At 37.8% G+C, this 23,523-nt stretch overlaps 1 protein-coding gene across 1 annotated transcript in view; it reads right to left on the minus strand.

The window, feature by feature from the left end:
• The window catches only part of RTN4 (reticulon 4), a 74,471-nt gene that overhangs the window by 4,161 nt on the left and 46,787 nt on the right, over positions 1-23,523 (minus strand). The window contains exons 4-5 of the mRNA XM_052648004.1: positions 12,224-12,431; positions 8,793-8,931 (exon numbers count right to left, since the gene is read on the minus strand). Coding sequence (XP_052503964.1) covers positions 8,793-8,931; positions 12,224-12,431 — 347 coding nt within the window. The remainder of the gene's footprint in view (positions 1-8,792; positions 8,932-12,223; positions 12,432-23,523) is intronic.

Here is a 23,523-nt window from a genome sequence, read left to right on the forward strand (position 1 = left end):
TGGGTGCATGCTAAGTCGCTTCAGTCGTGTCCGACTCTGCGACAATATGGACTGTAGCCTACCAGGTGGGTTGCCATGAGCTGGGTACTGAGCCGTAATTAAAGTATTCAGACTCTAGGAAGTTTATTTACTGCAGGTTAGGAAGAATCTTGGATTCCTGCACCAACTGTCAGTTCTACAAAGAGCAACACTTTGGTTACCCCTGTAACTGAATTTAATGTTCAAGTGAGCAAATATCAAGCATTCTTAACAGCTGCCAAGTGCAAATCAAAAATTAAATGCTGTCCTGGTCTTTGCAACTTCTATGAAACCTCTGGTAGAAGAGTTTGAAGTGTGACCCCAGTTAGCAAGCCCTTTCCCTCTCACATAGTTCTACAGACTCCTATTGCAAAAGCTAAATATAACTCCTGCACTTGAGCAAGTCTACCATAGAGCAACAGAGGTATTTTCATCCATCTCCATCCATCAAGTCAGAAAGAGAAGGGTCGACCTACATTTTAGAAGAAATTGCTTTAGCAATAAAGATACCCTTACCATGACAAAATTCAGAAACTAACACACAAGCTAAACATAAGTCCTAATCTGGTCATAAAGTCACTGACAAGGCTGCACTCTAAATCCATAAAAAAAGAGAAGCCCAAGTCTTCACACCAAGGTGATGCTGGGGGTTCAGATGTCATTAGATCTGCCTCTTGCAGGACATGTTCTAAAAGCCCGATGATCCAGGTGCAAACAGAAATGGAGGGAGGCTTCAGACCTCTGTGGGGGCAGGCTGGTGACACAAATGCATGAGGGAGTCTCGGTGAGGACCAAGGCAGATATGTGCCTTTTACCTCTCAAGAAGCACCTGCAATCCAGCTCCACAAGTAAACGTTCCAGGCCAATGCCGCCATGTTTCCCCATTTTAGGAGAGAAATCCAGAAATTCACATTTTTATGTGCTATCACAGAATTTGCAAATGTTGCAGCTAAGTCTGGAGAAAATTTAACACTTCAGGGCCCCAAACAAAAATACTGGGTAAGGGTTTCCAGAGAGGACTCCATCAGAAGAGAAAGGACTTAAGAGCTAACATCAAACAATTGCACAATTACTGAAACTTATTATGTAATAACAGCAACTAACAAATTTCTCAGTTAACTTCATCATAACCCCGAAAGTTAAATACTGTTATTATCCCCATAAAAGAAAAAAACAAGATACAGAAAGAAGAGAGCAAGTTGCCAAACCAGAGGTGACAGTAATTGTAGGTTCATCTGACTCCAGAATCTCTGCTCTGCTATACAGTAAAGCCACTTACAGAGTACATGTGTGCTAAGTTGCTTTAGTAATGTCTGACTCTGTGCAACCCTATGGGCCGTAGCCCGCCAGGCTCCTCTGTCCATGGGATTCTCCAGCAAGAATACTGGAGTGGGTTGCCATGCCCTCCTCCATTTATTAACAGTCATGAATGTACATGCTGTTATAAAGAAGCAGGGAAAAGTCCAATGAACACTTTAAATCTACAAATTCTATGCTATTCCATGGCAAACACTTGGCAACACTGCAGCCAATACATACTAACTGAGGAAGTCAAAGGCTCATGTCTCTTTAGGCAGTAATGAGACAGGAGGAAAGCGGGGGCAAAGCACAGTGAAGGTCTAGTAATACTTACTGGAAAAGGGCAAAGGCCACGTCTTGTCTTTTGTCTGGGGTATAGGGAATTCAATTCAAGTGTGTATCACATGTATACCTCACTGAAAAGCTCTGTAGATTTGATTTGATGATGTCTCTATGGGGTGGGGAGGCATTTCAAGGAAAATGGGGGGAGGGTGCATGACAATTTCAGAAATTACTTTGGCAATTCACATTTTCAAACTTTTTCTGCAGTTTTAAACAATGAAAATCATTTGACTTTTGCTATCTTCAGCCTCATTCATTACTAATCACATTTTCACAAGCTCATTTCCTATCTAAATTTTCTGCGAGCCAAAGGAACCAGAAAGGAAACTGTCAAAATGTGTATGTTAATAAATGCCTAAGAGCCTGAGGGCTATATTTAATGTTCTTTTGGGTCAGCTATTTCTGGAATTCAGGTCTTTTTTCTCATTTTCAGATTTCAGACAGAATTCTGGAACATTATGGTTACCTGATGTTCAGACAAATATAGCTAGACATTTTATTACAATTTTAACATATATTTTACCTGAAAGTCTACTTTCATAAAGAATCCGGTGTTTATCATGCAAAGTCATGTGACAGAAAAATAAGAACCTCTGCCTAAAACACCTGGTCTTAGTATCTGGTAAGAACAGAAACGGTATGGACCTAACAGAAGCAGAAGGTATTAAGAAGAGGTGGCAAAAATACACAGAACTATACAAAAAAGACGTTAATGACCCAGATAACCACGATGGTGTGATCACTCACCTAGAGCCAGACACCCTGGAGTATGAAGTCAAGTGGGCCTTAGGAAGCATCATTACACACAAAGCTAGTGGAAGTGATGGAATTCCAGCTATTTCAAATCCTAAAAGGTGATGCTGTGAAAGTGCTGCACTCAATATGCCAGCAAATTTGGAAAACTCAGAAGTGGCCACAGGACTGGAAAAGGTCTGTTTTCATTCCAATCCCAAAGAAAGGCAACACCAAAGAATGTTCAAACTACCGCACAATTGCACTCATCTCACACGCTAGCAAAGTAATGCTCAAAATTCTCCAAGCAAGGCCTCAACAGTACACGAACTGAGAACTTCCAAATGTTCAAGCTGGATTTAGAAAGGGCAGAAGAACCAGAGATCAGATTGCCAACATCCGCTGGCTCATAGAAAAAGCAAGAGAACTCCAGAAAAACATCTGCTTCATTGACTACGCTAAAGACTTTGTCTGTGTGGATCACAACAAACTGTGGAAAATTCTTGAAAAGATGGGATTACCAGACCACCTGACCTGCCTCCTGAGAAATATGTATGGTCAAGAAGCAACAATTAGAACTGGACATGGAACAACAGACTGATTTCAAATTGGGAAAGGAATACATCAAGGCTGTACATTGTCACCCTGCTTATGTAACTTATATGCAGAGTACATCATGTGAAATGCTGGGCTGGAAGAAGCACAAGTTGGAATCAAGATTGCTGGGAGAAATAACAATAACCTCAGATATGCAGATAACACCACCCTTATGGCAGAAAGTGAAGAAGAACTAAAAAGCCTCTTGATGAAAGTGAAAGAGGAGAGTGAAAAAGTTGGCTTAAAACTCAACATTCAAATAACTAAGATCATGGCATCTGGCCCCAACACTGCATGGCAAAAACGATGGGAAACAATGGAAGCAGTGAAAGACTTCATTTTCTTGGGCTCCAACATCCCTGCAGATGGTGACTGCAGCCAGGAAATTAAAAGACACTTGCTCCTTGAAAGAAAAGTGATGACCAACCTAGACAGCATATTAAAAAGCAGAGACGCTACTCTGCAGACAAAGGTCTATCTAGTCAAAGCTATGGCTTTTCCAGTAGTCATGTATGGATGCAAGAGTTGAACTATAAAGAAAACTGAGTGCCAAAGAATTGATGCTTTTGAACTGTGGTGTTGGAGAAGACTCTTGAGAGTCCCTTAAGACAGCAAGGAAATCAAACCAATCAACCCTAGAGGAAATCAGCCCTGAATATTCATTGGAAGGACTGATGCTGAACCTCCAATACTTTAGCCACCTGATGATGCGAAGACCTGACCCATTTGAAAAGACCCTGATGCTGGGAAAGGTTGAAGGCAGAAGGAGAAGGGGCTGACAGAGGATGAGATGGTTGGATGGCATCACTGACTTGATGGACATGAGTTTGAGCAAGCTCCGGGAGTTGGTGATGGACAGGGAAGCCTGGCGTGCTCAGTCCATGGGGTCACAAAGAGCTGGACACAACTGAGTGACTGAACTGAATTGAAAGTACTAGACTTTTTCTTGGGATCTGAGGTTTCAAAAGGCAGAACTCCCTAGTAAAGCTGAGCCCAGTGGAGAGGTTCACATACTTTTCTAATGAAGAGGGTGGGAAGAAAACCGCCCAGGGTTACATACAGCTTAAACCACAACTTTTAAAAGCAGTGACTGTCCAAGCAGTGTCCTTAGAAAAGTTAAATCACAATTTCAGGGTATGGGACTCCCACCTCTTCCCCCTTCCAAGTATCATTAAATTGTGTAGCTTCCAGTGATTGCAATGTGCAGCCAAGACTGAGAACCATTGTTTTAAAATAAGAGCCCCCATCTAAAAGACCCCTTACACAGAAGGTCAGTCACAGAACGGAATTAAACCTTAACCAGGTGGTTTAAATTTGTTCAACCATCTTATACTATGGTTCTGGTAGTAATGGGTGTTATTTAAACAAGGTTGACAAATATCACTAGGTTAAATCAAGTTATCCAGCCTCCTTTGGACTTCTCAGAAACTAATAAGGTAATACACACTAGGCTCTCCAAGAAAAGGACACATACACAGCTTTCACAGCTTACTTTTACTAGAGGACCCTCCTCCTCTATCTCCTTTTCCCTTAATTCTCTTCCCCTTACCTTATGTCTGGCATTCCATGTAACAAACCCACTTTACAACAAATCCTGAGGATTGATCAAAACATTTGCCTGTGGTAAAATTTTATACTAATGTTTGAAATAAATGCTACTGAATGGAATTAGAAATATTTTGTCAATGATTTTGCCCATAATATTTGACTGGAATTAGTCTTTTGGCAAATGGACTGTTTCTCAATCTAGGGACACCTGAAATCTTTTCTAAGATTTAGAAGCCTGCAGTTAACTGCAAGGGAACAAAAGAAATGCAGCAATTACAGCTGACCTGTGAACACAGGAGTGTGAACTACACAGGTCCACTTGTCAGCACAGTTTTTTCAGTGGTAAATACTACGGGATCCTCAATGGTTTAAACCTGTGAATCTGGAGCCAGGGGTACCGGAGGAACCGCAGACACAGGCCCTGGATAAGGAGGAACCGGGGCTGTGGAGAGCCAGCTGTAAACTGCACACAGACTGTCAACTGTGTGTGCGGAGGGGGTGGGGGGTCAGTGCTCCTAATCCCCACACTGGTTAAGGGTCAACTGTACACAAGAATTTAAAAGGAGAAATCCGCAGCATGTCTTATTTTTATTTGTCCAGGTCAACCACCAAAAGGGAGATCTGGACCAGGCACACTGATAACCACCGCCTCATGTCAGATCTTTTCCAACCGGCCTGATGAACCTTGGGGTGTGGTTATTTCTTCAGAATAACCTATAGGATAGCCAGCCCCCTCACACACTTCCAAAAATATGAGAGTAAGAAAGGAGAAGAAAAATTTCACATGCTAAGAATAATGACTCTAAATTTTGTAATTTCTGAGGAAGAAGGTTTCAAATAGATGTAGTGGTAATTATGACCCAGAATCTAGAAATGTAGATTATATAAATTTGAGGGCATGAAACACAAAGATAGTGATGTATAGAGAAACTTCTTTCAAATTTTAAACAGCTATTATTTTAAATAAGCCACAGAGCTTAATACAATGTCTATTTTCTAAATGAAAAAAATTATAAATGAGACTACTTCCTTCTGTATTTTCTTAAAAATTAATGTGGTGTCCATTTTCCTAGCTATGAACAATATAAAATAAAAGTAATCCCAATCAAAAGCTGGTTCTTATAAATTTTTTAAAAACTCTGTTATTTCACAAGATAAATTCATTTGGGAACTGCAGAGACAGGGGCTATTAGCAAACTTTCCAAATTCAAAATCTAAATAAAAGGAAATACAATCAATTTAACAGAGCAAATTGATTTTTCCTTTACATTGAAGAACAGAAAGAAAAAAAAGATCTGTAAAAACATTTTTACTCGCTTTAGGGAGGAAGAATATGATTCTCCCACCAACTGCTGTGGCTAAAATGCGGAAGGAAAATAATCTTCTAAAAAATGCTCTCTATATGAATAAAAACTATGGGGGTGCGAGTGGCAAACACTCAAGGAACTTCCTCTAGAAAAGGAATACTATTAAGTCATTTCAAAGAGAGATGAAAGTGCTTTGTTTTCCTCAGCTTTTCTCAGTAAGGCATATTAAGCAGGTATCCCGTGTTTCTATAGTTCCCTGATTCAGTGAAAACAAGTGGAATCTATACTACCCATACACAATGATGTAAGAAAAGGTTTAACTGTACCCCATGTACAGCAGAACCACAAAGTTTATCAAGGAAGACCCTCCATGTATATTATCAGAGGGCTTTGTATTGCAAGAATAAGACAGAAACCCTGCTTTATTCCTTGCCTCAACAGATTTTGAGACCTAAATGCAAGGATCATTCAGAGTATTAATACAAATGTTATTTGGAGCCCTGAATGAATCTGCCTCAGCAGAAGTCACCAAGCAGCTTTCCTTGAGCTCTGGGCTTGCCAAAAAAACACTACTTTGGAAAAGCATTCAAGGACGTTTTCTCTTTCCTAATCCTTAAGGAGAAGCAGTAGTAAACTAGGCTCCTAATTCAACTGCTTTTTTCCCCCCAATATTAAAAAACAATATTTTTAAAATAAAAGATAATTTCATAAAATTTAAGTGTTCCGAAAAGTAACCTATCTCATTATATGCCACTTCCTATTACCTTCAAATTAGCAAAATCACTAAAGATAAGAATTTACCAAGTTCAGATTCTTTCATTTATGTTAGCTTCCTCATTTAAAAAACCCAAAAAACCCAAGGTAATTTTCAAAGGAAATTTTTAAAATGAGATTTAACAGCAAAAAGAAATTATCTCATTAAAGTATTTACTAATAAAATTTCCTTTTACTCTACTTTCAAATATCTGTGCAAATCAGATTTTAAAGGTTTTCTCAAGTATTTAATCAGTCCTCCTGTAATATTTTCTCACTTCCCTAGCCTTTGCAAATATTTCCACACCTACATAACTGTCTACACAGAGAACTGTGTATAGATGACAATAAACTCTGAAAGAATAAGATTTCAACTGATTAAAGACGGGAAACTTGAAGCTCTAGAAAACAATGAATGAGTCATTCCCAGATCAATTTGTTTTGTTTTAAACAGATTTCTTCAAGAATGCCTCTTCTCTTAAGAAAAATGTTAGACATGCATAACTGCCTTCACTGTTCCACAGTGCAAACATGAGGACTTTTAGTTTTTATCTGTTGCAGTTTTTATTAAGTATTAAAAAAAAAGACTCCTCAATCCAGCTTCATGATGCCTTTGTTCAAAGCCCTCTGCTCCCCCTCAACGATTTTTGACTGCCAAATTCAGAGATGGCCCTATGCTGTTTGAACCTCCACGTCACTATTTAGTGTTCCTCTCAATCAGCTCCTACCTACAAAACCCTTCATTTTAAACTACACTAGTGCATTCCCCTCAATAATTTTTCAAACATGTTCTACCCCCAGCAGTCAAGCTACTCACTGCAAATACCACTTCAATGAATAGGAACTGGTTTCTTCCAGGACCCATGAGTACAAGGTTGAATTTGGTTTGCTCCCAAATATTATTTGTTTCCTCTTGATACTAATCAAAGATCCCAGTGATATAACCATGCTCTCTTTACTTACAGACTGACATCAGATTATTTTAAAGCACTACTACAGAATGGGTCACTAAATGCAAGCACTCTACACAAAAGAGATAATAAATAATAAAAGGAAACTCAATTTTTTACCATTAATGTTATTAGTAACTGAGGTTCCAAGTCTTAATAAACTGAGAGAAGCATACAGCTGAAAATAATGTCCATTACTGGCCTACTAAGGCTAAGATACATGTTAAGAGCACTTTGAGCATTTAAGCCTATTCTGACCACTACAGAAACTGTTTTGCCAAATCTAAAGGCCCAATCGTCCTATTGCTATGACATCCTTGGTTTGCACAACAAATTGCAAACTTGTACGTGTCTCTTGGAAAAGAGAAATTGTGGTAATTACTACCATAGTACATTTCTACCCAGGCTTAGATAGGAAACAAGTCTGTCTTAAGTCACAGGCAGTAATACACAAAACACAGACAGTAGGTTCTACACAAAGGAAAAGTACTGTAGTCCCAGTTCTTGGGGTTCACATTATGTGACCAATTTAGTGCTCATTTAGAATCAGTCTGAACTCTGGCAAGCTTACTTACAAGGTGAGACTTAGCAGCAGCAGCAAGATCCAAAAACTAAATTCCAAAGATTACCAACTGATGATTAGTTGAAGTGTTTCAGAATATTAACACTTTTCAAGAAAACATTTGAAAAAAAGTGTAGGGATATGAAATAGCTTATATGTATATATGAATTACACACAAGCTAAGAAATTAAGTGCCAGACTCTGAAAGTCAAACCAGATGAAATAATATTTGGCATTAAATCTACTGCTGCTACTGCTGCTAAGTCACTTCAGTCGTGTCTGACTCTGTGCGACCCCACAGACGGCAGCCCACCAGGCTCCGCCATCCCTGGGATTCTCCAGGGGAGAACACTGGAGTGGGTTGCCATTTCCTTCTCCAAAGCATGAAAGTGAAAAGTGGAAGCAAAGTCGCTAGTAGATAATCTTTATTTTTACAGCCAAAATTCTCACTTTTAATCTTTATGATTTCCAAAACTTAGAATTTATAACATTTTCCTTTAAAAAGGAATTGACTTTCCTCCATCTTAAATACTTTATTTGATTCTGAATTTCAGAACAGAAGTTTACAGTAATGATTTCATTACATCTTTATCGTTTACTTTAACATAGAAAACAGAGTTTTACTCTCTTAACTCCAATGTTAAATTCTGGGTATGTCAAAAAGTGGAAAGCAAATAAACTTACCTTCAGAGAATCAACTAAATCATCAACTAAGAAGAGGCGTCTGAGTTCTTTTATTGTGCAGTTCACATGACCAAGAGCAGAATTACTGTACTTCTGAACCAACTCCTCAGATATAGCAACTTCAGATTCCAAATATGCCCTAGAAAAGAAGACACATCTTAACTGTCACTGACTGGAATGATCTTTTACGAATGTCAATCAATTGGCAAGTAGATATCTATAAAGGAGCACATTAATAAAATATTTTACTATAGAAGCATACTCCTTCTAAATAATAAGCACAATGTAAAACTCACCAAGCATAGGGTGTGTGATTGATAAGGCAGGTATAGAAAACAAGCATATCCTTTGAAGTCAGACCTATCTGAGCTTGAATGTTAAGCTCTGCCACTTACCTGGCTGTGTAACTTTAGAAGTTATTTAGTCATCCCTTTAAATCAGTTTCCTCATTTATACAACAGAGATTATCTTGAGATTTCAATGAGTAAATTGCTTATTAACACAATCAAGGACAAAGAAGCACTCAATTAATGTAGTTATTATTGTGGATTTGTTTTTTTCAGGTAGACAAAATGTTATCAACTTTTCCTAACAAAGATCCTATTCACTTCCAAATAACTACACTCTCTTCGCCTAATCTTTAGAGGAAGGAAAGTCCCTAAAGTGAAGGGACTTTAAAGTGAAGTCGATCAGTCAGGTCTGACTCTTTGCGACCCCATGGACTGTGTAGCCTACCAGGTTCCTCCGTCCATGGGATTTTCCAGGCAAGAATACTGGAATGAAAACACCAATAAATCAAGCCCCGGACTGTTCAATCAGGTGCTCCAATCTACAGTGAAATAGCTGGAACTGTTAAGTTTAAGAAGACAACTGTAATGGGGAAAAATAGCCAAGTCAGCAGGAATTGTTTCATTATTGTTTCAAACATCTTGGAGCAATCAGAAGTGCTATTCTCTCTTATCTGTTGGAAGCAGCTCCTTATCCAGTCCCTCTCAAAAACTCCCCACGTCTGTGGACACTAGTTACGCTGGAAATTACAGTCCTCTCTAGTGATTCCTTGTCTCCTAGTTTTACTCCTGCAATACGCCCAAATGTATCTCCTTGTTTTTAGCCACTATACCATCACTATAATTCAAGAGGATTTATTTGGGTTCCTTTTTTTTTTGAGCTATACTAGATAGTGCTATTCAGGTTGAACTCAGGTAGGAATCAGAAGACCTGATACCACCTAGGTATTTAACCTTGCAAAGGCATGTAAATTCTCTGGGTCATGGTTCCAACTCTACAAAATTAGAGAAACAGACTTCCTGAATCCATTCAAACTCAAACATTCTATGATTCTGACTTTCCAACCCTGAATGTTTCCAATCTTCTTTCTCACTACTCTGCTGTAGTTCAAAATTGAGCTATTCATCAAACGTTCTTAACCTTCCTGGGAGGCTTTGTCCCTCATGCTCCTCTCCCCATCCACAGCGCCCTCCTCTCATCTCTGGCGACAGCACACCCAAGTCAGTCAGCACCACCTCAAATCCCACCCATACATGAAAGCCTCTCCCCCACCCTACTATGTAACTCAAATAATGCTTTCTTTTGTATTATTCTTACAGTAATTATCATATCCACCCTGAAATATAGGCGTGTATACTTGTACATTTTTTTTCTACTACAGTATAAACTGTCAAGGACTAGAACATCTTTATTAGTACAATGTCTAGCACAGGACAACTATTATTTCAGTTCAGTTCAGTCACTCAGTCAGGTCCAACTCTTTGTGATCCCATGGACTGCAGCATGCCAGGCTTCCCAGTCCATCATTATTTATCGGCCAACAAATAGTAAGTTATTATTATCAAGTTAATAATGGTCAAACATTCACACCTAACCCTTAAACCAGCAAAAGTTTATTAATGCAGCTTTAAGAAATATAGAGAAGTGGCTGATATGACTTAAGCTGTATTCTGTTTCTCTGTACCACTGCTTTTGCTCCTGCTGAAGACAAGACGTCTGCCCAGGAGGCCCAAAGGCACGCACCGGAAGATATTTACATTCATTCACCTGGCATTTATGTGCTGTTACTGCAATGGCAGCACAGCTGTCACTCTTTCCCAGAGACCACAGGTCTAACATATCAACTGTATGACATTAACTTTACTAACGTGACTGGAGAACTTGGAAAACTGTCCAAAAGGCGGTTAAATTGGCCTGTTAGCTGAATTTACTTTATGACTATAAAAGACCTTTGAGCTAATGATAATGTTTCATTAGTTTCTTTTGAAAGTCTTCGTTAAATCAAACAATATGTAAAATTTATAGATAATTTAGAATTGTTGACCTGACAACATTTTTATATATTTCAGTGTAACTAATTAAAAATCATACTCCTTTACAATTTGTGACATGATATAACTGCTGTTTTGAAACTGCAATTTCGTATTACTGAATTCACAGTTTGTTTCCTCTGTAAAATGTAGTAATGTCTAGTCTCATAGAGTCTCATGAAAACTGGGAACCTGAAATTAGGACAACAGGGGTGTTAAGTGATAGAAACTGGTGTTAAATCTGAGATAAAAGACTCATTTAAAAATATGAAAATTTAGTGGCTGTCAGGGGCCAGGTGGGGAGCAGCTATAGATACAAAATGTCTTTTGAGTATAACGAAAATATCTGGAATGAGATGGTGATGGTTGTACAATTCCATGAATATATGGAAAACCACTGAATTCTACAGTATGTGAATTATATTTATCTCAGTTTTTAAAGGAGGGGATGAGGGTGGGGAACGTGCTGAGTGTGAAGTGAGATCAGAAGATCCAAGCTGAGATGTGTCCACCCCATTAGCAACCAGAGATATAATGCTAGTGTATTTGTCAAAATAAGGTAAGAAGATGATAATTTACAGACAAGAAAATGGTGAAATAAAGGAGTTCTCCAAAGGATAATAAAGTAATGCCTTAGGGAAGGAGGAGAAGAAACTAAACAGAGTAGGAAGGAATGGTAAGAAAAGACACAGACATAGTGAGGAAGCACAATGGAAAAGCATAATATCAGATAGCATAAAAAGTAATCAATAAAGAAAATACAACTCTCTCCAATCCCAAACATGTGAAAAAGCTATAGCTTCCTTAAAAGTAAAATTAGGTAACCAACAACTACTTCTAATGAGTAAATATTACTAACATGTAGTGGAGTTAGGCTACGGCTAATGATACATAAACCCAGGCTTTTCCATCAGGAGCCTATGAAATGACCATTAGGAAATCTCAAAAGCAGATGCTTTTGGTATAGCTTTTTAGCAAAAATTTGCAATTATCTTCTAGCAGTTAAAAAAAAAAGCATGCCTGTAACTCTACAAGTAGCAGAAATTAGTCTCAGTCAATACTGAGACTGTTTGCAGTGCTGCGAACGTGTGCCTTGTTTTCCAGACATCTCACCTGAATGGGTGGCCTTCATCAGATTTCTGGATAGCCTGGATCACACCCTTATATATCCTAAAGCTGATAGTCACAGAGAGCAGGGCCAAGGCAATGTACGCCGTTACACTCACAATGCTGAATACTGTCAGTGAGAGCAGCAGGAATAAGCTGGCACCAAACACCACTCCAGTCTTCTTAATGTCTCTCCAGTAGAGGAGGTCAACAACTGAAGATGTAAAAAGAAGAGATCCGAAATTAGAACATTACCTTACCCATTTTTATCTGCCACATTTTTATTTACCTACAAAAGTAAAATGGCCTTAAGTATATATATATACATATATATATATATATATTCAAATAACGTAAAAAATATCTTAACACAGAAAAACTACTAACTCAAAACATGCTAAGAAATTAAAACTTTACTAAAAACTTAACAGGTGAGTTTCACGGCTCTGCTTTTAAGAGTTCTCTGAGAAACTTCACAAAACGATAACCTAACCTGGCTATCACTGAAACAAACATTTCCTACAAAGCTAATAACAGAGGGAAATAGCCTTTACACTACCCAGAAAGCTATTTTCCTCTAGGAACATGTAAATGCAATGCCATAAAACTTTAGGTGTCAAAGAAGAAAACATGTTACACTATTATATAATGTTTATTAATAGTAAGGAGTCAGACAAAGCCTAACCTAGCAAGCCTGCTCTTGGCCCATGGTCACAGGCCACTGTGGGGATTGAATTACCAGGGGCCTGTGGTCTCAGGATCAGGTTATGTACAACCCAAGGAGAACATAATTATGTATAACCCTCCTCTGCAGGAGGCCCAACAGCTCTGGAACTCACAGGCTAAACATAGTTCATCCCTTTCTGGATTGTGGACAGTTGGGATCGGGGAACATTCTTATAGTAAAATAAATATGGATATACTCTTGAGTACATTTTTAAATAGTTAATTTTTAAGATGAAGGAGGCAAGAAAGAAAAATCACATCTAGGGGCTACTTCAGTCTTGATCCCCAGGTCCTCTAATGTGTTTGAACTTCCTTTAGTGTTAAGGGTACTTTTGTGGGAAAATTTATGTATACGAACTACAAAATTTAGATATTATTATGAAACCCTAAATTCCTATTAGTGAATATCATATGAGTACTGATTAAGATATTTTAAATGCCCGTAAGTGTGCTGCACATACCAGGGGTTCAACAGTTATTATGTTTAAGGAACATTTATTTCACCCCTCCTAAATATAATCTGATTTGAATGCTATTAATTTAACATCCTATATATGATTTACAGCTTTGTTTTCAAACTCTTATTTCAACTATTTATTAAAGTTTCTCTATTTCGAGTTCACTCCAACTCTGCCTAAAACACCCACATCAGTTATGTTCTATCCAACTAGTCTCTACGACTACACCAATATACTAGCACAGCTGCGACCTGATCAGAGCTTGAAATGGGGCATCTGTACCATGAATAACAAATACTGAGTAACGAAATAACAGCAGTGCTAACGGCTTTCTCACATTCAGCAAACACTTATTGAGCTGATACTGTTAAAAAACAAAAACAACTCAACCTAGTAGAGTGAATTTTAAAACCTGAAAATGGGGCCATGGATTTTTCTTTAAGCCCTGTCCACTCTGCTGCTAAGACGCTCAGTCGTGTCCGACTCTGTGCAACCCCATGGACGGCAGCCCACCAGGCTCCCCCGTCCCTGGAAGTCTCCAGGCAAGATCACTGGAGTGGGGTGCCATTGCCTTCTCCAATGCATGAAAGTGAAATCGCTCAGTTGTGTCCGACTCTTGGCGACCCCATGGACGGCAGCCCACCAGGCTCCCCCGTCCCTGGGAGTCTCCAGGCAAGAACACTGGAGTGGGGTGCCATTGCCTTCTCCAATGCATGAAAGTGAAATCGCTCAGTTGTGTCCGACTCTTGGCGACCCCATGGACTGCAGCCCACCAGGTTCCTCCATCCATGGGATTTTCCAGGCAAGAGTACTGGAGTGGGGTGCCACTGCCTTCTCCAACTCTAAAACACTATCATTCTAGAAAGATGATAAGACACATAAAAAGAGTATCAGTAAATTTTAAAACAAATACCATACCATTGTGAGAATTTAGAAAAGGAAAAAGACTGGAGGAAATTTTAAAAGACTTTGTGAAAGAGACAGATATCAAGCTGAGTCTTGAAGAATGGGTAGGCATCTAGAAAACCTACAGGGACAGGGCTCATTGTAAGTCTCTGCTAGCAACAATTCTAATAACCAGTGCAGTTTTCTTTCTTACAGCAAGAGGGTAGGGAGTGCAGTAACAAAGTTAGCCTTTGGTAACATTCTTTCCTGGAGGCTCCCCCTGTGCCCCACAACAGTAGCTTACCTAAGACAGACACAACAGGAGCTTACACAGACAAAGCACTTAAGACTCCGGAGTCGAATCACCTAGACTCAAACACTGGTTCCATAACATACTAGTTATGTGACTTCAGGCAAGTCATTAAATCACTCTACACTTCACCTTCTTCCTCTATAAAATATGTATACAAATAGGAATGACTTTACTGAGATCATTACCGATTTTACTGAGATGTTGTAAGGATTAAGTGAGATAATGAATTAACAAAATTCTTCATCAGTAAGATAATGAATAGAATGCATTTAATATAGTATACAGCATAAAATAAATATCTTAATAAATGTCAAAGCTATTATTTTTATTATTATAAATGCCACCATAATCATTATCACCTTCTTATTCAGATTTTTAAATAATAAATACACAGAGAAAAAGAAAATGTCAGCCTCGTGTTTTCCAGATGGCGCTAGTGGTAAAGAACCCACCCACCAATGCAGCAGATGTAAGAGACTTGGGTTCCACGCCTGGGTTGGGAGATCCCCTGGAGGAGGGCACAACAATTCACGCTAGTATTCTTGTCTGGAGAATCCCACGGACAGAGGAGCTTAGTGGGCTATGGTCCATAGGGGTGAAAAGAGCTGCGCATGACCAGAGCAACTTAGCACACATTGCTGTGTTATATCACAAACATGTCACTTTATAAATCACCCGGAAAAGGATTTTAAAACATACTCAAGTTTTCATCATTACAGAGCAAATACAAGTTGATAACCTAGATGAATGAGCAAGTAAACACCCCAAATCTATTTTTATATAAAAAAGAGAAACTCTTCCTTTGTAAAAATGTCTGCCAGAACATTTATTAACCCTCAATATCACTATTGCTAATAAAAGATAAACGCAGATATCCTCACTATTTTTTACCATCATTAAAAAGACTTAGAGGTATTTACAACATGTATTAACGTCAAATCAAGTTATATAATAAAACAAGAGTTACTCTCTGAACAGTTTCAATGACTAGATAAGAATTATTTATAAGTAGTCTCTGATTGCTGTATAGATGGCTGTGGTGTAAAGAAGTACCAGGAACAGGGACTCTAGAAACCCACACCCTGGTACCCACATCCTCAGCATTGTATAACTTTGGATGAGGCTCTGCTTCCTGTAGACTCACAGAAACTAACAGGATTCACAGTTAGTACAAAGATACGTGTCAGTCCTGCATTCAAATTCCCAATCAGCGTCCAAATTAGTCAGACTTTATGTTCTATTGTTTGTGCGAGATAAAAATTTTAAATATCTGCTTTCTTTTTTGATCTAGATTTACTAGGGGGTGAGAAGCTTAAATATTTTTATTTATATCAGTTTTTTGAAGTGAACATTCCTTTTGGTCAAACATTATTAAAGATTTAGGAAAACAAACTCACATTCCTATAATTTTTCAAGCCATTATAAACTATGCCATTATGACAACAGCATGAGAGGAGCTAAAAAGAGAAAAAGACTGAAAAGCTACAGACTTTTTACACCTAAGAAATGTCTTCCGCATTGCCGATCTACTATCTCCACATATCCCTTTATTTACTGAGTCAGCATTTACTGGGCACTCAGACCAAATACTGTCTATAGACATTATCTCTTTCAATTATTAAAACTCTATATGAGACAGGCTTTCAGACAAGAAAAGCGAGACCCAGATCATTTAATAAGTGGTGCACTTGAATTTTTAACACAGGCTTCCACTGATAAAACTCACCCTCTTCACGCATGATGCCAAATTAAAGGCTCAGACTTTTATTAAAAATACGTAACTATAAAGTCTGAAAGGCTATCTAGTTAACAGTTTTTATCTCTGGGTTGAACTGTTATGAACTTAATTTGCTTCATTTCCTTTTACGCCACCTGAAATTGTCCCTTTTTGAGGGAAGCATGAATTACTACTATATTTACCAAAAATGCACCCTTTCTATTCCTGTTTCATACCACTAAAGAATCTTATAACAAATGTGGTTCTCCCAGTAGGCTTTCCTACTGGGAAGAAAATACCCTCCCTGATAGCTTAATACTAATATTTACATACAGCTCATAGTTAAAGGTCTGGTGCTTTGGGCTGAATCAAGCCAATTTCCCCTAAGCTCATGATATGAGGACAGTCATGTGTATGATCCAGTGATATTCAGTGACTGCTGCCTAAGATAAACCTAACTGCAGGCAAGTACAGTAAACTGTAACCTACCCACTTCCTTTCTACCTATCAAATGGTTCCTAAAAAAGAGGTCTTTTCAAGAAATGAAGAGCTCTGAAGATCTTGTCTGCAAGTCTATATATACTGTGTGAAAATATCCAAAGAGTGATGTAAGAGTTCTCAAAGCAGATACGATGAGAGTCATGTGGAATTAAGTCCCAGAGATGCCCTGGTGATGAGGAGGAACAAAGGGCAAAAGAGTCAAGAGACACGACAGCTAGGTACTGACAGGCAAGCATAAGACAAAAGTAACATACCCTATAGGAAGGTCTGAGAAGCAATCCGCATGGTCATCATGTCATTGTGCAAAGTATAGAAGGGTTTCAATCTTTTTTTGTAAAGGAATTTAACAGATTGTTAGTGAAGCTGCAAGGATTAAAAAAATACAATTTCTAGCAAAGAGGGGTATAATTTTAATTGATATTCACCAGTATTTCCAGTTTCACAGACTCCTTAAATTGGTTCTAATGAAAAAACTTTGAAAGATAAAGTTTATCTGGTATTGGTGATTCTCAATGGAGGGAGTCATAAAATTTTTTCAAAATCCTTTCCTTCCTGAGAAATATATTCAAATATTATTGCTTCTAATATCCATCAAAAAATGTATGCATTATATCCATTAGTTAATTTAGACGTTTATTCAGCCCTGACACCAAAATCAGGCAGACACATCACAAGAAAACTACAGACCAAGATTCCTCATGAATACAGATATAATAATCCTCAACAAAGTACGAGCAATCTGAATCTAGCAACACATAATAAGGGTTACATACCATGGCCAACGGACTTCCCTGGTGGCTTAGACGGTAAAGCGTCTGTCTACAATGTGGGAGACTTGGGTTCAATCCCTGGGTCGGGAAGATCCCCAGGAGAAGGAAGTGGCAATCCACTCCAGTGCTATTGCCTGGAAAATCCCATGGACAAAGGAGCCTGGTAGGCTACAGTCCATGGGGTCGCCAAGAGTCGGACACGACTGAGCCACTTCACTTTCACTTCACCATGGCCAAGTGGTATTTATCACAGGAATACAAGGCTGGTTTCAACATATGAAAACCCATCAATAATACACCATATTAAAAGAATTAAGGACAAAACCCCACATGATGACAACAAAGAAGCATATGACAATATATGAGACCCTTTTCATTATAAAAATACAAGCTAGCAATAGGAATGGAAGGAATGTCCTCAAGCTGATAAATGTTATCTACAAAAAACCCACAACTAACATCATACTTAATGATGAAAGACTGAAAGCATTTCCCCTAAGGCCAAGAACTAGGCTAGGATATTCCTCTTTCAACTTATATTCAACACTGTCCTGGAGATATGGAGGTAGGGCAGTCAAGAAAAAGAAAGAAAAGGTATCCAGACAGTAAAGAAAGAAATTCAACAATCTCTATTTGCAAATAACACAATGTTATAGGTGGAAAATCCCAAGGAATCCACCAAAAAGGCAACAAACTAATAAACAAGTCCAGAAAGGTTGTAGGATATATATATATATATATATATATATACACACACACACACACATATATATATTGATAAATATATAAAAAATCAATTGTATTTCTATACTAGCAATGAATGATCTGAAAATGGATTAAGAAAAGAATTCCATACAATAAGCATCAAAAAGTTTAAACAGAGCAAAAGACTTAGAAACTGAAACTACAAGTGTTGAAAGAAATTAAAGACAAATACATAGAAAGACAGCCCATGTTTACAGATTAAAAGCCTCAAATTGATCTATAGAGCAATGTCTATCAAAATCCTAGCTGCCTTTTAGAAAAAACTGACAAGCCAATTATAGAATTCCAATGGAAATGCAAGAGATCCAGGATAGCCAGAATAATTTTGAAAAACAACAGAGTTGGAGCTTTCCTTTTTCAAGACTTCCAACAAAGCTACAGTAATCAGTTTGGTAGCTGTGTAAGGATGGACAGACAGACAGATTATGGAATAAAATTAAAAGTCCAGAAATAAACCCTTACATTATGGTCAAGTGATTTTGACAAGGATGCAAAGACATTCAATGGGGGAAAGAACAGTTTTTTCAACAAGTGGCGCTAGGACAACTGGACATTAACTTCAAAGAGACCGAGCTGGACCCATACCTTACACCATATACAACTCAAAATGGATTAAAGACCTGAAGAGTTTACAGTACAAAACTTAGAAGAAAAAAATAAGTATAAATTTTCATGATTTTGGATTAGACAATGTTTCCTTATAGCAGAAACAGTTTTTAAAAAGTAATAAATTGACCTCAGTAAATTAAAAACTTCTGTGCTTTAGAGGACATTATCAAAGTGAATATTCAACCACAGAATGGGAGAAAGTATTTACAAATTAAACATCTGATACAAGACTTGAATTCAGAATATATTTAAGAAACTCTTAACAACTCAACAATAGCAAGACAAATCAGCTGAAAATTGGCAAAGGATTTGAATATAAATTTCTGCAAAGAATATGGCCAGTAAGGAATGTAAAGGTGTCATTAATCATTAGAGAAATGCAAACCAAAACCATGACCAGGTATCACTTCAGACACAGCAGGCTGGCTAAAATAAAAAAGGCAGATGACAAATGTTGGCAAAAAGTAAAGACTGGAATCCTCTTACGTTGCTGATGGGAATATAAAATTCAGCCATGGTGAAAAACTGGCAATTCCTCAAAAAGTTGAACAGAGAGTTACCATATGACCCAGCAATTCCACTCCTAGAAATTTCCATACAAAAGACTAGAAAAATCTGGGTATACAAACGTTCACAGCAGCATTACTCATAGTAACCCAAAGAGGAAACAATCCAAATATCCATCAACTGATGAATGGATAAACAAAATATTCATATGACAGAATATTATTCAGCCATAAAAAGGAATGAAGTACTGATAACATGCTACAACATGGATGAGTCTTGAAAATATTTCGCTAAGCTAAAGAAGCCAAACACAAAAAGCTACACGGTTCTGTTTACATCAAGTGTCTTTAACAGGCAATTCTACAAAAGCAGAAAGTAGATTTGTGGTTGCCAAGAACTGGGAGTAGAGACTGGGAATGACTGATGATGGGTTTAAGATTTTTTTGAGGGTGGGGATGAAAATGTTCTGAAATTAAATAATGGTGATGGCTCCAGAATTCTGGAAATATACTAAAAATCCATGAGTTGTATATTTAATTAAAAAGTTAAAAACAAACAAAAAAACCCTTCAGTAAATATTACTGACTGATTAGAATAAAAGCATACTTATGCCAGTTTAAAGCATGCAGTAATTCTAATTATTAAAAAAATGTTTCTATGCTTTGGATTTAACATTTGTTTATTTAAACTATCAGATATCTACACTTTTAAATAAAAAACAGTGATGCTTTCAGATAACTTAAAAAACAGTAAATACTGTCTTACAGGCTTTTCTCTCCTTACCAGAACCCGAAAGACTGCTAAATGCCTTTAATCTTTATATTACCTGCTTCATTAATATTTGCTGCACTGTCTGAATAACGGCCAGATTAACAAGTTTCTATTCCTAAGAATAATTAAAGAGTTTAATATTTTCAAATTAAAGGACATCTTTAAATAAGAACTACAAGGTCTCTAAAATGTTAATTTTTGATTCACCTGTAATCATTTCAGTACTGCTGTTTATGAAGGAAGAGTTTAATGGCCTCTTTATTCTTGAGAAACCAAAATTAAGACAAAGGGCTTGTACAAGGAAAAGTTTACCCTTTCATGCTTCCTGAAGTCCCTTCTGTATTGCAGAATGGAGTGTTAATCATGCAAGGCAACCTAAACTTTATTCTTAAAGAAAATGTTCATGAAATTCCTTTTAAAAATCTGAAATTAATCTAACAGTGCCTCTTCCTTTTGTAATGCTTATGGATTACCAAATATTAATAATATTGATCAATTTAAACAAAATTTTTGTCATTTAGGAAAGAGTGATTTATTCCCTGCAGTGCTTCCCCACTTTTGTTTTCAAAATAAAACTGTGAAAAATCTTTTGATTGTGCTTTGTGCAGTGCACAGAGCAGTACAGCATCATTATCAAATCAAAATTTTAATTTAAAATAATTCCCCATACACTACAGTCTTTTATTCAAAAGAAATAACTTCTGACCCAAGGAAGAGTAGGAAGAGTTTGCGTACATGTGGTAATCATAAATTGTCGACTGTCATAGCTAAAAATAGTGCCAGCCTTACATGCAGGAGTCATCCAATTACATTTTGCCCCTAATCAAATTCTTACTGAAGCTCTTCCTTGAATAGCCTGAAGTCAGGTTTCAATTCCTAAATCTTTTATCTGGGTAGGAAAAAACACTGAACTAGGTGGTCTAAAAACGCTGAGAGAACAAGCCACAGCTAGTGGTAAAGTGCCTACTTCCTAAGCAAAAGCAAATACTAAGTACTCTTTAATAAAGTAATGTGAAGAAGGAGAAAGGAAGAAAGGCAGTTAAAAAGGAAATTAATAAATATACACAAATAAATGTTTAACTATTAGAATGATCTCCAAGCCAGGCTTCAGCAATACGTGAACCATGAATTTCCAGATGTTCAAGCTGGTTTTAGAAAAGGCAGAGGAACCAGAGATCAAATTGCCAACATCCACTGAATCATCGAAAAAGCAAGAGAGTTCCAGAATAAAACATCTATTTCTGCTTTATTGACTTGGCCAAAGCCTTTGACTGTGTGAATCACAATAAACTATGGAAAATTCTGAAAGAGACAGGAATACCAGACCACCTGACCTGCCTCTTGAGAAACCTATATGCAGGTCAGGAAGCAACAGTTAGAAATGGACGTGGAACAACACACTGGTTCCAAATAGGAAAAGGAGTAGGTCAAGGCTGTATATTGTCACTCTGCTTATTTAACTTCTATGTAGAGTACATCATGAGAAACGCTGGGCTGGATGAAGCACAAGCTGGAATCAAGATTGCCAGAAGAAATGTCAGTCACTTCAAATATGCAGATGACACCACCCTTATGGCAGAAAGTGAAGAGGAACTCAAAAGCCTCTTGATGAGAGTGAAAGAGGAGAGCGAAAAGTTGGCTTAAAGCTCAACATACAGAAAATGAAGATCATGGCATCTGGTCCCATCACTTCATGGCAAATAGATGGGGACACCGTGGAAACAGTGTCAGACTTTATTTTTGGGGGCTCCAAAATCACTGCAGATGGTAATTGCAGCCATGAAATTAAAAGATGCTTACTCCTTGGAAGAAAAGTTATGACCAACCTGGATAGCATTTTGAAAAGCAGAGACATTACTTTGCCGACTAAAGTCCGTCTAGTCAAGGCTATGGTTTTTCCAGTAGTCATGTACGGATGTGAGAGTTGGACTGCGAAGAAAGCTGAGTGCCGAAGAATTGATGCTTTTGAACTGTGGTGTGCAGAAGACTCTTGAGAGTCCCTTGGACTGCAAGGAGATCCAACCAGTCCATTCTAAAGGAGATCAGCCCTGGGTGTTCTTTGGAAGGAATAATGCTAAAGCTGAAACTCCAGTACTTTGGCCACCTCACGTGAAGAGTTGACTCATTGGAAAAGACCCTGATGCTGGGAGGGACTGGGGCCAGGAGGAGAAGGGGACGACCGAGGATGAGATGGCTGGATGGCATCACCGACTCAATGGACATGAGTTTGAGTGAACTCTGGGAGTTGGTGATGGACAGGGAGGCCTGGTGTGCTGCAATTCATGGGGTCGCAAAGAGTCGGACATGACTGAACGACTGAACTGATAAGAGTGATATTAAATTTTTAGTTTATTTTTCACAATCATAGTCTTCATACTAATACATACTATGTTATTTATTATAAATCACATGCCTTAAATAAAATTTTCCCAATTGCCAGGAAAAATGAGTAGAATTCAGTTAATCATTTATTACCGCATAGCAAGTGTTTATCTCCATATAATAAGCAATACTCTTGCCTGGAGAATCCTATGGACAGAAGAGCTTGGTGGGCTACAGTCCCTGGGGTCGCAGAGTCAGACACGACTGAGCGACTAACACGCACACACAGTAAGCATTCGCTTGGCTAATAAACAACAGGTGAAGTTACACAAAAACATCTGTGCAGAGTGGGAGTTTAACCTTTCAGCAAAGACAGTAAGAGAAGCTTGAGTCCTATTTCTTCCATCTATTTACCACCAGTATGACCCTGGTTAGATCACTTAACCTAGTTTCCCATGTATAAAACTGGAAAAATGATAGCCACCTAACAAGTTAAGTTGAAAATGAAATGGGATTTCACATGTGAAAATGCTTGATGAACTAAATACTAAATAAAAGTAATGTCTGAAGAGATAAAGTCAAGTAACTCAATCAAATATTAAATACTATGCTTTAATGCTCAACTAAGCTCTGATTTTTTTTAAAGGTGAGTTCAACTTTCTCTGAAAGAAAGCACTGCTAACTTGGTTTCAGTTAGGAAGTTTCACGTTGAAGGGTACCTAGTATTGATTGCTACAAAGTATCTCAACTAAATACCTGGCAAACAAGCCTCCCTCTTGGCCATCTCTCCTCATCCTGTAGCTTGAGTTTCTAAAAGACATTAATTTCAGACAGGTCCTTGTGTCTTTCATAACTAAATCTTCCCTGTCTTACTCCTGACAACTTTACAGTATGTTGTCCATTTTGACCACCACATATCTCAGGAAGAAACATTTTACATAAAATTAGTATAAATTCTATAT

The sequence above is a fragment of the Budorcas taxicolor genome, chromosome 11, assembly GCF_023091745.1.
Source record: "Budorcas taxicolor isolate Tak-1 chromosome 11, Takin1.1, whole genome shotgun sequence".
Lineage (NCBI taxonomy): Eukaryota > Metazoa > Chordata > Mammalia > Artiodactyla > Bovidae > Budorcas > Budorcas taxicolor.